Source organism: Helicoverpa armigera, chromosome 13 (assembly GCF_030705265.1).
Source record: "Helicoverpa armigera isolate CAAS_96S chromosome 13, ASM3070526v1, whole genome shotgun sequence".
Lineage (NCBI taxonomy): Eukaryota > Metazoa > Arthropoda > Insecta > Lepidoptera > Noctuidae > Helicoverpa > Helicoverpa armigera.
This window is the reverse complement of record NC_087132.1, coordinates 2,290,620-2,308,486: the sequence shown is the minus strand read 5'-3', so window position 1 is coordinate 2,308,486 and position 17,867 is coordinate 2,290,620. Positions and strand designations below refer to the sequence as shown.

At 32.8% G+C, this 17,867-nt stretch overlaps 1 protein-coding gene across 1 annotated transcript in view; it reads left to right on the top strand.

Annotated features, from left to right (window-relative positions):
• The window catches only part of LOC110384347 (ATP-binding cassette sub-family G member 1), a 40,597-nt gene that overhangs the window by 16,653 nt on the left and 6,077 nt on the right, over positions 1 to 17,867 (top strand). The window contains exons 2-3 of the mRNA XM_021345588.3: positions 3,578 to 3,732; positions 15,766 to 15,883. Coding sequence (XP_021201263.3) covers positions 3,609 to 3,732; positions 15,766 to 15,883 — 242 coding nt within the window. The 5' untranslated portion in view covers positions 3,578 to 3,608. The remainder of the gene's footprint in view (positions 1 to 3,577; positions 3,733 to 15,765; positions 15,884 to 17,867) is intronic.

The window sequence follows — 17,867 nt, the reverse complement described above, 5'->3', positions numbered from 1 at the left end:
AGCCTTTAACAAACAAAGAAATCTTTCTATTTATAACTATAGATTATTATTGCATATTACGGTTTCTGATTAATCCCGCTAGAGCTTGACTAGGCAATACCTATATTTTTATTAAAATCTATGACACATAAACAACGGTTTATCAAAAAACAAGTAAGAACCTTGTTTATAATACCTATAAAGTCAATGACTGTATATAGAACTATGAACTATTAGGCGTTCATGGCCGCGTCGCTTTGTACAAAATATTAACTGTGCAGCACTTGAATTTGTTAGAGTTGCCGTTTTAATTAGCGGTGTAACATGGAGAAAAAAATTACTGGCGGAGGTGCTATAATGGAGAATTTCCTAAGAAAGTAGCGCGCTAAAATGCCAGTGAGCGGGTAACTAGGAACGTTAATGTTATCGCCCTTATACGCCTTCTTTGGACCCGGCCTTTTTGAAATATCCACCGCAAATCGTTGACAGATGTTTTTTTTATGCCCACCGTATGAATTGAATGAATCGTATGAATGAAGACGACGACCTAGACGACGTAAACAATTCCATTATCCAGGTTCAAAATTGGTTCAACGCAAATAACTTGGCTCTTAATGAAAAAAAAACAAAATGCATTCGATTTTCATTGCCAAATGTAAAAAGTAGTGAATGTGACATAATACTCAATAGTCAAAAACTAGAATTTATAAATCAGACAGTTTTCCTGGGAATCACTCTTGACAAAAAACTACAATGGGGACCCCACATAACATCTCTTGCGGGTCGTCTTAGCTCGGCCGCCTATGCTATTAGAAAGATGAGGCAGCTAGCGGACGTAGAAACAGCTAGACTGGTATATTTTAGTTACTTCCACAGCATCATGTCGTACGGCATTCTGCTGTGGGGACGAGCTGCTGACATTGAATGCATATTTATCTTACAAAAGCGAGCGGTCAGAGCTATGTACAACTTACGTGGTCGTGAATCTCTTAGGAACTGTTTAAAAAATTAATATCATGACCGTACCTTGCCAATTTATTTATGAAAATATCATGTATGTTAGGAAAAACTTACATTTGTTTGATAAAATATGTGATAGACATAATTATAACACTAGAAATAAAAATAAGTTAGCTATCCCGCAGTTTAGATTATCTAAAGTACATACATCTTTCATGGGATATTGTGTCAAATGTTATAATAAAATACCAGACAACATTCTGGAATTGAATGACTTGCGGTTTAAAACTCATATAAAAGCCACACTTTGTAAGCAAGCATATTATAAATTAGAAGATTACATTCAAGATAAAAATGCTTGGAAACATGCTGGTCCTGCTCCATAGGACATACTGACAATATCTAATTAATTAACAAATTAAAACTACACCAGCAAATAAAATTGTATTCATCTTTTGATTATTTGTTTGTAACTTTGTACCAAAATATAAACCAATTTGTAAATGTGAACACCATGTAGCATTTTAATTGTCACTTTATCCTCATTTGTCTTTGCGATTCTACATGATCTTCGCATGCTTTTACTGTATGTATCAATACATACAAACTGTAATACTATATTATTTTTAAAAAGAGTAACCATGGAGTTTCTTGCCCGTTCTTCTCCATAGGAAGCTACTTTTGGAATGGGCAACTAGAATCAAACTTAGTTATAATTTTGACGTTCATAAGTGCTTGTAAAGGCCTAAATGAAATAAATGATTTGACTTTGACTTTGACTTTGAAGATAGGTGCCTCCTGACCTATCTGTATTATGGCATATCTGCTGATCTTTCCTTACTGCGTGCTGTGTAACGATTGCTTTGGGTATGCAATAGTGTGCATGGGATTTGTACGTTTGTGTGATTTTTGTGTTAGTGTGTGTGGTTTCACATTTAGAAATCATTGGCTAGAATTAGCCTGATGTATAAAGGCTTTAAGCTAGAAATTGTGATAAATGACGTTTATGTGTTGGCCGGTTTTCGAGCACCTCTGTCGGCAATTTATCTATCTGCATTTAATTCTTAAAGGAATGCAGCATGAACAGGCACGAGGATGATGATGAAGGGAAAATAATAGATAAGCCGGCCAGTTAAGGTGGTCATAAGTAATGCCAAAAAATCGCAGATTAAAATTCTCAAGTTCACTATAAGCTCTCAAGTTCAAAGTGACTAGGAAATCTTTAAATGAAGCATCCGTTGCTTTAATTTGAGTCATAAAATTATTCATAAGTTGGACATTGATACAACCTGTATTTAGATACATATTATGTAAACATCAGTAGTCAGCTTCCTTTTATGTAAGTAGGTAGGTAGGTAGGTATAGATAAATCATATACTTAGATTTTATGTTAGTTTTCAATGAAATAACCTAACCCTGAATTTTATATACGGATATTTTGCCAATAATACATTAAAGGTTGACCATGGTTGACTATTTATTTCTATATCCGTAATTTATTTCCCCATAAATTGATGTAAGGTCTTCCTAGAAATACGGTAACGCTAGTCGTTCCCCGCGGTTTCACCCACGTCCCGTGAGAACCACTGCCCGTACGGGAATTTTGGGCTATAATTTACTCGGAGAGTGTAGTTTTCCAACAGTCAAATAATTTTAAAGGTTAAAAAAATGTTTTTTTTTTTTAAAATTAGTAGGTACCTGTAGATAACAGCAGTGGCCGAAAAATTTTGCAGCAAAAAATTACTGTTTATAGAAACATAAATTTTTTATGAGTTTCTTAGTAGTTTATTTTTAGAATAAATCACACAAAAGTGCAAAATAACTGACTCGTCCAGCAAGTAGCATACGAAATAAAAATAGACTGCTTAGCATAAATATTCTAAGAATACCTGGTCATAAAAATCAAGTGTGTATTTTAACAATAATGTAGGTGCAGGTGACAATAACACTCAAATTGATTGCCAAACAATGATTTGGCATAAAATATATTTCTGTTAGAAAAACTCCAATAGTCATACAGACAAACTTGACCCGTTACTGTGTCAATGCCACTTCTGTTGTCTACTTACGTAATACCTAGATATATTTCTTCTGGCAAACTTTTTGTTGAATCATGAATTCTCGTTGCAGCAATATTATTGTTGGACTGATGACCGTGAATCAACTTATAATGGTGGTTCGATTTCACTAATTGTGTTATTTGTTTAATTTTGAGGATTGCCTATCTAGTATATTCTAATTTTGGTAGTCTTTGGCACACATCAAGTATTTAGGTCATGATTGCAAATAATAAACTATCTAGTTTTGAGGTATTATATATTTTACACACATTTAAATACATATCTATTATACGACAACAAAATACCTCTCTCCACGTATATCTCTCCTTCTTGCACAGTCTCGTAACGATCATACTTTCATTTGCTACTCGTGCATAGACGCAGCCAAATACCGGTATTTCTGACAATACGAACGTCTATCAAGTTAAGGTATTGCGGATCTAGTAGTTAGGTGGTTAGGTTTTGACACTCCTTCAAGCACCCACAGCAAAAATGGAGTAACCATACAACCTTCCCTTTACTTAACAGCTGTTCTTTTTTCAAATACGTATTTTTATTCTTAATTTCTTTCTTTACAGATATATTCTGGGAATGCCAGCGTGAATAACAATGTCTACGACAGTCGAGGTGAACTCGCGGGCCCTCGGGCGCGCTCACCTCTCCCATCTTCCTCAGCGGCCACCAGTCAACCTCAGCTTTCAAGATCTTAGCTATACCGTGCAGAATGGGAAAAGTAAGATATACTATTTTAATTTATTTTTAGAAGCAAAATTAATTTAATAGTTTAAAAACTAATCTATCTACATACATTACAAGTGAAGCTAATATAAGCGTGTTAATTAATAATAGAAACCAAAATGTTTCGTAAGCACCGGTAAAGTCTATATGAAATATATTTGACTTTGACTTTGAAAAGCTATGATGTATGATGTCGTTTTACGGACTGCGAAGACACTATTATTTTGTCCAAAGTACTGTCCATCGCTGATTGCTCAAAAAGATTGTTGGCTTGAGTTGAAAGTAGTGAGTACGAGTTACCTACGTTAATAGGAGAAATGAGTCCCTTGAATATTCACGCGTCTTACGAAGCTGATATGAAAACAATTGACTATCACACACAATATACCACTGAGTTATGGAATGTTTTGTTTATAAAATAACTACTTCTGGAACAATTTCCAAACCAAACACGATCTATGAATCAACTTGACCAATTTATCTGCGTAATAACATAATTATGTATTGTCGGTTCATATTTCATACAATTATCTCTATTTCATAATGATTCATCACAGCGTATGTACAATCATTTGTTCTTTTTTAAATAACAGGAAATTTGAGTTGCATTCAAACTTATTCAGTTGAGTGATGAACTTGACTTTATGAAGCCAAGTACGATACTTATTTGAATTTCAAATATCGATATATTATGTATTTATCGATATGTTATTTTTTACTGATTTTACATATAGCAGGTTTTACCTATAAATAGTTTATCTTATCAACAGTTGCAAGGGCCTTTTCCTGACTAAAAAAAAAAACTCAAAGGTTCTTGTAATCAGCCCCACAAGCATAAAAGTGCATATTATATAATATTAAAATAAAATAACTAATTTCCTACTAAGGTATATGCATTTTTTGTGAACAGGAAAATGTTATACAAGTCTAGATTTTAATCCAAACATGATATTATTTTGCACAATGTGTCCCAAGTAGATTAAGGTCAGCGTCCCATTTAATTGAGATGAGGTTTATATGTTTTGGACTGAGCAACTACTGGGACTAGTGGAAAAATATGAAACATTAATTAATTCAATATAAGAAAGCTTTTTTATCGAGAAAGATTTCAGGCAATTATTTTAATTTATTAGTTTGCACAATGTGTCCCAAGTAGATCAAGGTCAGCGTCCCATTTAACTAAAATGAGCTTTGTATGTTTTGGACAGGGCAACTACTGGAAAATGGAAAAAAAAAGATTAATTCAATATTAGATAGCTTATGTATCGAGGAAGATTATAAGCAATTATTTTATCCCGGTATGCGAAGAAGTCCCTACGGAACGTGAATAAACTGCTTGTGAAAGCTTGTGCAATATAAAACAATTTAAAATAATTAATTACACGAAAGATACCTATGTTACATCTAAAATAAACAAAAATAGGTTTTTAGAGAGATAAGTGAGCAGATGTGACCGAGTTATCGAAACAGGAATGAGGTCGGCGTGTTTCCGTTATTGTGCTGTATCACTACAGTTTTAGCAAGTTAGAGAGCTATTTACGGTGGCCTTTAGTGTTATATAGATATTTATTTCACAAAATTATAATTTCACTAAGCAGTGGCTTAATTAACCCAAGCCACTTATTTTACAATACACTTATTTTTATCTGACTTTTTTGTGCTTCGTTACTTTGGAAAATAAATATATTAACGAAGTTTATTATCTTAAGCAGGTATAAAACGATTTCGGAAGCGATATTTCTGGGTCCTATTTGTTTTGTTAATTATTTTTATCGATGATTAACATTTTAGGTTTTAGTGATAAACAAATCTCCGGGTTTTTGAACTCCTTTTAAACCTATATAGGTAACCTTTTTGTTATTGTAAGGTTTAAAAATTCCACGACCCTTTTATCATTTATAAAAAAAACTGTTGATTAAAGGTAGGTGTCAAAGTTTTTGTTTTTGGTTGGCTCAAGAAGTCAATTTTAGATGTTTTTGTACAAAATCTTTTTAGGTGACACATGACATAAAAACCTTTAAAATTGAATGCAACGTTAAAAGCTGAAAAATATTTCAAAAATAGTACTGTGCTATACGATTTTTTTATAACAACATAATCGATAAAAGTACCGGAATAAAACATCCTCACTGTATGCAGATGCATACAAGTGCGTTATGCAGTTATGACGTATGCAGGAGCGTTGCATCGTAACGGTTATATCAATAGATGCGGTTGCAGGACAATGACCTCAAACGTTGCATGTGCTACTGAAAAAAGTCTAGACTAGAAAGATACACTAGGTATAAAAAATGTGAGTGTAGATTTATAATTCGTGTTAAAACTGTTGAAGTAGTTTTTTGTATTTTTTCTATATTTACAGTTACATTTTAAAGTAGTTTTTTTTTCTATATTTAGAGTGCTTCAATCAAATATTGTAGCAGGTTTAAACAGATGAATGCTAGACATACATTAATTCCACTTCAACAGTTTTCATGCTTGATTGAACGTTGTCGTAGAATTTTTATCTGGTAAATGCTAAATTGTCTTACAGATATAATCTCATCGTTTTAAACTCTGATATTAATCTTTATATGGTCTAGTTTGTTTCCAACATTTGCACTTGTTTTTTTGTAAGTTGTTTTAATAAAATGTTTTATTTTGTCTGCGAAAATAGGTGTTTACGTATTTTTATATTGTCCAGGCAATCATAGTTACAGATAAGATCAGCTCTTCGATGTAACTAAGTTCTACAAATGAATTGAACGAATTAATTTAAATTAACAAAACAAACAAATAATAAAATGTATCTAACCTTGTCTATTATAGGTTTTATACATAAATATTCATTAAGTTATATTAAGAACACCCATAATATAATTAATACTGGTTATATAACAATTTTATTCACGTGTATCATTTAAAAAAAACATAGTAACCTATTTATTTCATTGAACCAGTTACCTTCTCTTAAGGAACTTTGGCATATAAACAAAAAATATAGTAAGCCCATTAAGATTTCACATAAAAGATTAGATGACAAAAAAGTGCAAAAACAAGTTCGCTAAAGTACGAATATACAACCATTATATTCTAAGAAAAGATTAACATTAAGATTTTTTTAATTTATCGTACACAATTTTGTCAACTGGCAAAAAAATTGCTGAGTATAAAAGCAATTTTTTGCACCAAGAATATAATAATTACTTATACATTTGCATATAAGTTCAGATAAGTAAATACTCAAATGTTTTTAATAATATCTAAGTATACTCCGTGAGTAGTCACTTAACTAAGTATAATACAATTTTGATAGCACTTTTTATTAATCAGTTTTAGAATGAGATGCAGGTAAAAATCAAATCAATGTTATTATAATTACAACAATTACTAAATCAATTGAATCATTACTTTCAACAGTACTTTATTTTTCAACATGTATTTATGTTGAAAGTCACAATCAATATCCTTTAAGTACCACCTACTCAAGTTAAGTATAAATGTTGCCATGCCTAAAAACACAACAAAAAAACGATAGTAACTAACAGTAAATGTACTACAAATTGAAATCATAAAGACCGCTGCACGTGAATGCAACGGGCTATATAAACAGAGATACGCAAGCGTTGCACCGGCGGCGTATATAATTACTGCAGCTAGAGAACATTGGTCAATCTTTAGAAAGCTGCACGTGTTTCGCGAACAGTGAAGCGCGGGAAGTCTAAAGTATCGATGTTAGGGAAATTGTGGAGATGACATCGAGTTTCCACTTTCATCTTGTAAAAGCTGTTAAGTAGTCACGGTAATGCATTTTGTATGCAAGTCAAATGGTAGGGTGGCCCAGTAATAGCATGTAGTTAGTATCCTACTAGGTGGGATATTGAGGTTTTGATAGACCCAAAAGTTTTTTTTAAGGACTACAGTACTTCAGCTTGGTCATCACTTTTGGTGGACTATTGAGACCTAGAAAACTTCTTCTACTAACTAGGTAATCACCGAAATCAATTGACCAAGCCACTGTTAATAATTTAATTACAAACATTAACATCGCTTCTATTACAAACCTTACCTCAAAATCCGGTTCCTTACACAACTCGAGTAAACACGTTTATCGATAGTTTCGCATCACTGACTCCTTGCACGTGACTGTCCTGTAACCCAAATGAGAGCGGACGGTATGCACCGTTGCACGTGAGACGGTGAGAAACCTGATAGAACTCCACTGGTATCTCCAAAGGTTGGTCCAACGAGGTTGTGAGTTTTGTTGCAATCTGTTGGTAATGTTGTGGTATTTATTGGGATGTGGGTAACCGGAAAATTGTGTTATGAGTAGTTATGTTTTACGATGTTAAGCTAGTGATGGGAGGTAGTGTATATCTATGAATGATATTGCTTAAGTATTTTTTTTTAATGTACGGCGGATTATTACATCTATGAAACTTTTGACAGTCTTTTTTCTTCTTCTGATAAAGAGGTGGAAAATAAGCAATCCTTTAAGTTTATAGCGAAAACAGACAATTGTTTTTTCTCGGGTTCTGAATATCCTTCTAGGGCCAAAGCCAAGTAGGACCAAGTAATCATGGGAGTTTTCATAAAGGAGCTCAAAGCTCAATAAAATAGTTTTGTAACCAGGTATTTTAATTGAAAATTATACTATGTGGGGCCAGTAAAAGTATTGTAATATCAATTATTACGAGGAAAACAAATAAAAATATGAGAATGATTATAAAAATATTTCTGCAGGTGTACAATTCCTAAGAATGTATGTATACTGCAAAGTCCGTTTTTTATATCTTAGTAAAGCAATGAACTGTTGTCGTACCCTGCCGTACGTCATAAAAATCTAAAAAAAGTTTGAATATTGTCCTTAACATCACTCAAGTTGTTTTCCGGAACTTAGTGTTGACTATTAAAAACCTTTGACCGAGCTTTACTTAGAAACAAGTTATTTTAATTTATGATATCTTAAAATGCTCTGACGTCATAGTAGGTATTATGTAGTTATTTATAAAAAATAGGTCAGAAGGCGAGCAAGTTTTCAACATTAAGTGGTTTATGTGATTAATGGTCAAGAATTAATTAAATTTTCAGAGATTTTCTTACAACAAGTTAGAAGTTCAATATCGGTTTAAAAGATTTTATGGATAACAAATTTTATGTTATTATGTTTTCCAAAATCTTGTACCATTCAGGAAAATTGTTTGAGGTTGTTGGTGCATGTAGATGAAAATCCTGAAGAACTTGTGTCCAATTTCTAAAATCGATCTTGTGATCTCTCATCCGTCACGATTACTTTCGATATGGTCCCCTCTGCCAGTCATTACAAGATATTCATAATAGTGCAAATCTGCGATGAGAATGTTAATCACTTAATCAAATTATTTCAGGCACAATATATTATCTGATTGAGGATGATGAAAAATTGCACCTGAGAAAAGTGCACTAATAATAATACAGCTCTTCCACTTAGTGCAAATTATGGCCTATCTATTTCACCACAACTTAAGCAGCACATTGCATGTCTGAACTATTTTATGTATTTTACTTAGATAAAGCATCGATGTCAACATGCATTTTGAAAGACGTCGTTTGGAGACTTATACCTATGTTACTGCATTTTGTTTGCAAAAGCTATACCTTGCAAAATATGCAGTTAGGATGCAATTGTGTGTTTTCTCATACATATTCAAGGCATTAGTGCTAACAATAGTTTTATGTTGTACCTGAACAAAAGTTTACGTAGAATTTTGCATTGCATGATGGTTTTCTTGACCCACTTGTAAATAATATTTCATTTTGTTGACGATTATTTTTATCTGTGATAACACTAAGATATGAAGACATAAATTCAGTTTAAGGTAATTCAAGGATTTTGTTTTGACCTGATTACGCTTTTGTTTTGTTTATAGAGATTGCATTTTTTTTAAGAATTTAAGGAATTGCTAATACCTAATAATTAAAAAGTCATGTTGTGAGGAAGCTGATGAGTATGAACGTGGACGGATATAGTGTTAGAGGAAGACCAAAGAAACGATGGATGGATTGTGTGAAAGTAGATATGCTAAGAAAGAATGTTACTTGTGAAATGGCGGCAGATACTCTTCTAGTATGGAATTAGAAAACATGCTGCGCCGACCCCAAATAGAATTGGGATAAGGGCAGAAGGATTATGATAATGATGATTTTAAAAGATGAGATGGGAATTTGATTACTTCGACAAACTTAAACATTAAATTTTGAATGATTACCTATTTAATTAGTTAAAGTTATACAAAGAGTTATAAAATTTAAATGTTAAGCACCAATATACATACTTAATCCGTCTTCATCTACCCACTTGCAACGCTGCATGATAATGCATTTTTTTTTGCACAAAATGTTAACTTAGCCTTTTGACATTATTAAATATTTGAGATGTTAGTTATTTACGTCAGATGGCTGTGTAAATATATTGATATTCATCCGCATGATGTGTGATAAACAAACAGAAACTTTGATTAGTGTTTAGTCATAACATGCAGTCTTCCTAGAATAGCGTAGAGGTATACAAAAATAACTTTTATTTAGTCATTTATTATGAACATTTCTTGCTTGTTACTGAAAAAAAAACGATTTTTCTTGACTAATTAAATTACTTTAAAACATTTGTTAACAAGGCGTATGAATATTTTGTTTCTAATTTTCAATGTATTCTGACATATTTGCGTCACTCGTATTCCCACTGGTATCTACTTACATAGTTGTATGGAAATGTGTGATGCACACAGAATTTATTAACTGTATATCTGTTTGTCATTCTATGCACGTCGACAAGGGTTTGGGTGAAAGTGAGTGAAGGGCTTGGCACCTTCTAGTTTATGCCTTGTTGCCTCATCTCTATGAGACGATGATTTTCCAAATACAAAAGGTTTTATAAGGTATCAATTTTATTTACCTACTGTAAATGTAGCAAAGAATCTTAGTACATACTTAGTCTCCGTGCATCGGAGAGCACGTAAATGTCGGTCCTGCGCCGGATCTCTCTCCGGTCGTGTCGGATTGCAGTCCCATTGGGTTATGAGAGTGCAGGAATAGTGAGTGCACCTGTGTCTGCGCAAATGCTTGTGCACTATAATAATATAATCTTCTTAGTTCTTACATGAGGACAGCCGCCGTGGCCGATAATAATCGGCTAAGAGGACATTATCATCAACGTCGCCTATAGTTATCTAGTAGCAAAAAAGTTTATTTATCTAGTAGTTGTTTTTAAGCAAATTATTTTTCGGTATACTTATTATTACTTATACAACTTTAAATATACCTACTTATACAAATATTGCACGACGCGTACAAATTGACGGGGAACTCTATTCAATCGTGAGTCTAAACAAAAGACTTATGGAATATCCTATTTGACCCATTTAATAAAACCAAACCAATAAATTCACAAGTAAATTAATTAAACAGTAAATCAAGCTATAAACAAACATTTATTGACTACTTTGTATGTGTATAACATGTGCAATTGTCGGCTTATGACCTGTGCTGACCCCACGTTGTCTATTGTTTTGTTCATTAATGCAAGCACACGTATTGCTTGACAGGTGGATATTTTGTTATTTTTTTGCGGTTTAGGCTAGATTTGTAGATAAGTCTATGTCGCTAGATATTTTTTTTTTTATTAAATGTTAGTTCTAAGATATAGGTATTAGATTTCAAGTGGATTTAATAACTGGTTTAATATTCATAGTTAGGCGGTGAGTTAGAAGAGTTATCAGGTATAAGACCATTTTTATTTGAGTGTGGGATATAGTTCCTTCAGATATGAAAGCTTAATAAATGTACCTACCTCTAGGCATTAGTACAATGAAACAAACCAAGTGCATACAATAATAATATCAACATTTCATTTTTAAATCTTGGAGCTTACGAAATCTCAAAATTCAAGGCTTGGTTAGAGAGATTGTCGGTATGCACTATAAAATGGGGCCCAAGGATACAGCCGCCATGACTGTCGTGAGTCTTGAATTTATGTCATAGATAGGTTTTATGCAGCATGATCTTGTCTGTGGTAGTTAGATTTTTAATCTTCTACATGGGACGGTAAAGAAAATGTTGATTGTAAATGAATTATTAAGCCATATTTATAAATTCAGCTACAGTTTTTTCCGTTTAAACCAAAATATACACGCACACACGCATATAAAATGTCACCTTTAAAATATTAATGTGATTATTGAGAGAAATTTGTAATCATATCAAGAGTTCATGTCTAATTATTAATTACATATTTTTTGCTTTAACTGGCTGTCATACCTTTAAACCAAAATAAAAAATATACAAGTTTTACAACCATATTTTTTTTTGTCGGAACATAAGTATCAAAGTCGGTTGTTGACTTGTTAAATTACAGGAAAAAATACGCAGTTTCGTATTTTTTTTTGTTTAGGCACGTTTCATGTACCCATGTAGACACGTGAATATTTTTTTCATCTCTCTAGGTGTGTATTACCATTTATTATCATTTATTTACAGAAGATATTGTATGTGATTGTTTTTTGGTATTTGAATCTTATTAGCCACTGACTATAAAAGACGCTTCAGTCTAATCTGACTATTGAGAAGAAACTTACATACATTATAATACCTAAATATGTAAAATAATTCAAGTATTCGGATTATGGAGAAAATAGTTAACCCTAAGACAAAATATAGAAGATAATAAATGTAATTTCAAGATAATGATGATAATTCTATCTGGATATTTTATTCCTATTAAATACAAAACGGTTAAATTTGGGAATGTTTAAGAAAAAACAATCTTAAATAACTTTACAAGGTACATAAAACCAGGCCCGCCGCTAGCTGTTTGTTCGCCCGCGTGCAAAACTGATTATGCCGCCCTACGTATTGTCAAAAAATATATAAGAGGGCGGATCCAGGGGTCCGGACCCTCCGCCCATCCATATCAATCTTACAGTCCAACAGAAAAAAATATGTACATGCACCGCTCTGATTGCAGAAAACCCACCTACTTTTGGCTAAATAACTATTGCAATACATAACATACATTACACATAACTTTTTATTTACTTGAAATGTTCAGAGTAGGTAACCTAAGCAGTCCTGGGTTAGCCCATAAGCAAACTAAGCAATTGCTTAGGGCATCAATGCAGTGCAATCGATCATTACCCAAGTGGCCCCTATGTATTGAAAGATTGTGATTAACTTAAACTAACGCACTTAAATATCTATAACAATGTTCATGTTCAGTAAAATATGTTAATTGGTGGGTTTCCCGTTGAAAAGTCAACTTACAAGACACATTCCATATGTAAGGAAGCGCGAGCGGAGCGAGTGCGAAAATTTTTTAGTCTAAGGACACAAAAAAAATAAAAACCACTGTAAATTAACAAAGCAAAGTCAAAAAGTAAGATATGCACAGAAGTGAAGTGCAAAAGCCGCGAGCGAAGCGAGCGCGATTTTTTCCTTAGAGTTTTCATGAAGTAAACATATCATAAAAAGCTATAAGGGACGTTCGCGAAAAATGTTTTTTCGGAATTGAATGCCTCAACAATTAAACAAAGATAAAATGCGATATCTGACATGGAGCCGCGAGCGCAGCGAGCGCGAATTTTTTTGGGGATGCAAAGGGTGAAACAGTCAAAATTGATAGGAGACGACCAAAGCTAGGGCGGCTTTTTCTGAAATTTTATTGGTTTAATTTTGCCGCCCCCTAAGTAGCATTTGCCGCACGCTACGCCACTGGTTAAGAATCTTTAATTTTGAAAATGTCCTTTCAACAGATGTACCTACCTAACTGAAACCGGCAGTGTAAGTAATATTCTTAGCGCTATTGCTGTGTTCGGAAATATTGAAATCAAATCATTAGTAAAAAGATATTGTATTTTTTAAATATTACGTGATAACTGGCTAGATTTGCCGCCCCCTAGGACGTGCCGCCCGCGTGCTGTGCACGCGCTGCACGCCCGCTTACGGCGGGCCTGCATAAAACAAACTGTTCTAGATCCAAATCTTACTGAAAATGCTGAGTCATTGTTGGCAGTCACTTGCGAAATCCATGGCAGTTATTACCCCGAGATATTGCAGAAATGATTGTTATTAATTATTTCTGGCGTTGCACCGTTCTCGTCATTCAAATTACTTTTGGGGTTCCACAGGAAATATATATTTTTAAGTTAAGTAATGTAAATCGCCATACATTAGTCACTTTTAAAAAATATGGGACTTTTGAACTTTAAAAGGAATGGTAAATTTTAAGGGTTCCGTACCCAAAGGGTTGGGACTTGCGTTTTTAATATTTTTCAGTATCTTAAGGGGCATAGTTGGCCCCTAAATGTGTAATTTTTTGCAAATTTTAATTACTGATTCCTTTCTACAGGAATATAATACCAATCAGTTTCGTCAGATACTAATAACTTATAAGGAATAATTAACTCACAAATGTTCTTCATAACTTATAGTCATAATTAGACTATGATCTGTGCCTAGACTTCTGCCATTAAGGCTAGATGGCCTAGTAACACGAATGAAGGCTGTTCTGTTTTATAAATTACATATCATCATGTCATTCACGGTCAGTCCGATACTATATATTTATGAAATGACTTATTTGCATACCAATCATAATCTTCAGTCTCTGAATGTAACGCTTAGTAACTGAAATAATTTGGTATTATTAAATTGGTATTTGGTAATCTATCAATTTATATATTTTTTTGAACAATGTAAAATGTCTTTCAAAAGTTTTTGTTTTGTTGACATAGAGTGATCTTATCAGATGTATTTGACTAATTTAATGAGCATATATATTTAGTTTGTTAAACTAGCTAACGTGTATTTACGTTGAATTAACCTACAAAAATTATTTTAGCAAAATATTTTTTACAGAACTCAAATTTGTAAACACGGCTCTAACTTGACCGTTTCTCAAACAATAGCAAACCTTCTCTTTCGCAAGTGCGTAAGGCGGTAATCTTAGCTAACTATACATTGCGGTTGTCGGGTAATTTGATAGAAGCACTTTGGTAACAATGGACTATCATAGTAGGCACAAGACTTGTTTGTTTTTTTTTCCAAACACTTATAAACGCACGTAAGTCTTTTTGAGTTACAAAATTCGTTAATGGAATAATTTGTAAAATATTTTACAAAAATTTAGATTTTAAATTGTCATCTATTTTATACTATGCTATATAATTAGGACAATTAATCTTAATCCAAACTATTTGCAATACCTAATTGAAAAAAAAGAATGCTAGCCGTCTTAATTATGTTCAAGTCTACGGGGAATTATTAAAAATACAACAAAAAAAAATAATTACAGAACGCTATAAATAACCTAACCTAACGCGTGAAAAATTTAAGGAAATAAGTAATAAAAAACGCACACGTGAGCGGTCGTCTGATTAATTTTTGCTTATAAATGCTTACGTACATATTCACTCTGGGTACCATAGACATATGTACTTATGTAGATTTTTTTACAAGTGTTAAATAAACAATTGGAACCTACCTCTAGTTTCACAAACTTGCAGTTTTGATATGAACATCTTGTTAGTTTTTTTACAGCATATTAATTAATGTTATTAGATAATACTATAATAGATGTGTTACAAGTTGTTAATTAACATGGCTTGTAATAAAAGGCAAGGTTGATACTTATTTAATTATGAAGTATAAGGAAATCATAGTATTTTTTATGTCTTTTCAGAATTACCTAGTATTTATTTTTTGTAATTATTTTGTTGTATTTATTTTTTGTAATTATAGGTATGTGTATTGATAATTGTATGTAGATACTTATGTTGTTTTCTTTTCTCAAGTGCCAATAGTGTAAAAGTGTAAATATCTTTACCGTAATTTAAAAGATAGTGTCACCAAGCAAAAACGAGCGTATACGCGTCATCTTTATCTTCATCGTTGTCACATGGAAATAACCGAGCGTAAAAGCCGCTAGTAGAAAAGCGCTGTAAGATTCTCTTTCCATTAAATATAACAAACAAACGTCATTTTTGCAATGTAAAAATGTTTAATAATTTATTTTCAGGTTCAAAGATAATCCTGCGCAGCATAAACGGTGATTTTCGTTCAGGCCAGCTGACTGCTATCTTGGGACCCTCGGGAGCTGGCAAGAGCACACTTCTCAATATTTTAGCTGGATACAGGTATGTTCCCTTAATATATTTTCAAAATATAGACCATATACCTAAGTGATGAAAAAGTTAGGACTTGCGTGTCCTGCGGATGGTTTTTTCGCAATTGTTACCGTGGCCTTAATACACAAGATTACCAAAATAACCTGGAAAACCCAAAGCCGAAGAAGTCAGTAGGTGATTTCCCACATTAAAAAAACAAAAAGGCGTTAGTTTTCAGCCATGGAGACCAAAATTACTAGCGGAGATTCTATGGAACAATAGCCTACTATGGAACCCGCCCATTATTTTCAAAATAAAATCACGAATCAAACAAGACCAATCTTTGACAATGGGTTTTGATTTAACAAGGAACCCGAACACCTCGTTACTTCTGTTAACTGATCACGCCTACCGTACGTTACATGACCTACTAGAAGGCAAATGACCTGCCTTATGGCATCTCTGTCATCTTTCTTTTATCCGTGGTTTCAGCAAATAAACATGATGACTGAAAATTTTTTAACGCCTTATGTAATATCCACTGTCTGCTTAACAGACGCATAAATATTTTTATGATGTAATTTAAAAATTCTGCCTACTGTAATAAAATGAATTTTAATACGATTATTTTTATGCTAATATAATTATGTCTGACAATAATTAAAATGCAAACACGTGTATTGTCATAATAACTAAGTTTTTTTAACTATTTTTATCTTCATTCATAAAATTTCAATGAATTTTCGGTTAAATAGCGACAATTTTTTTACAAATATAAATCAAATCATATCATTTATTTCATTTAAGCCTTCTTTCGTACATCCTAAAATATAGTTTGTCAAAATCACGCTCCAGGGCTGCGTTTTCACACTAAACAAACGAAATGCTCTTACCCATTTTTTTAAGTTTTTAGCCGTAAAGTAAGGAAGAACCTATTAGCTGTCACATAAATAGTAAATACTAGACCTATGGTCGAGGCTTAGGTTAATTGCTAGTGTATTTGTAAAGCATACTTCAGTCGCGTGACTTGGTGAGATACTTATTTTACAGTATATCGTCATCATATTTAAAGTCAACTATTATTAATATTTTAAGTAACTGTTACAAGTTGAATTGGGAACTTTAGGGAAAAGCCTAAGAAACGGCGGAGTGTCTTTACTTGTGCACACATTTGGACCCATGCTCACCAACATCGCTATGGGCCGCTACTGACCGCGTGAGAGAGTGACTCTTACTGACTGAAGCACACCATATTCCTTTTAAAGTCCATTATTTACCAGGGGCCACGGTAACTCTTTCGAACAATCCCGCATATGAACTTTAGCCTGACATCGAATAAAATAAGACAGCTAAATTAATTTACTAACAAAATATAAATCTGAATTTATATCCGGATTGCTACTTCGAAATCTTGAAAGAAAAAATAAATTGACAGTCGGCCTCCAAAACTAGCTTAGTTGTGGTGTAATGACCATTTTGATCAATCACAAAATATTTTGCACACATTTTTGAAATTAGACTACAGATTGATCTTTTTTTTTCTGTAATAGGCCCGGTTTATTGATCGCTTTTAGTTTGATTAGCGTTTAGCTAAAATCAAAATAATTAAATCTGGGCTTAGAATAAGATACTGGGCGAATTAGTCTTTGATAGTATAGTAATCAAAATTCTATTAAATGCTGAACATACATTACGGCGGCTATAAAATATGATTAGTTCATCTTTTTATATTCTTAACCTTGCATGGTTAGTAAAACATAGCTTATGAAGTTATGACATAAATCTTTACAATACCCAAGATCAGTATAAAACAATGCCAACGATTCTAATGAAATGTGGATTGCAGACAATCATTTCAGATGTCAAAGAGATTATGTTTAAGATACCATCAACTGAAGCAATGAAACATAGTTAGCACTAAAGTCAAAACCTACTCAAAGATTCAATAAATCAGTTTCATCAAAAACTTTCTGTAACCAGAAATCTTAAGTGAGACATATTTCCTTAAGAGTTT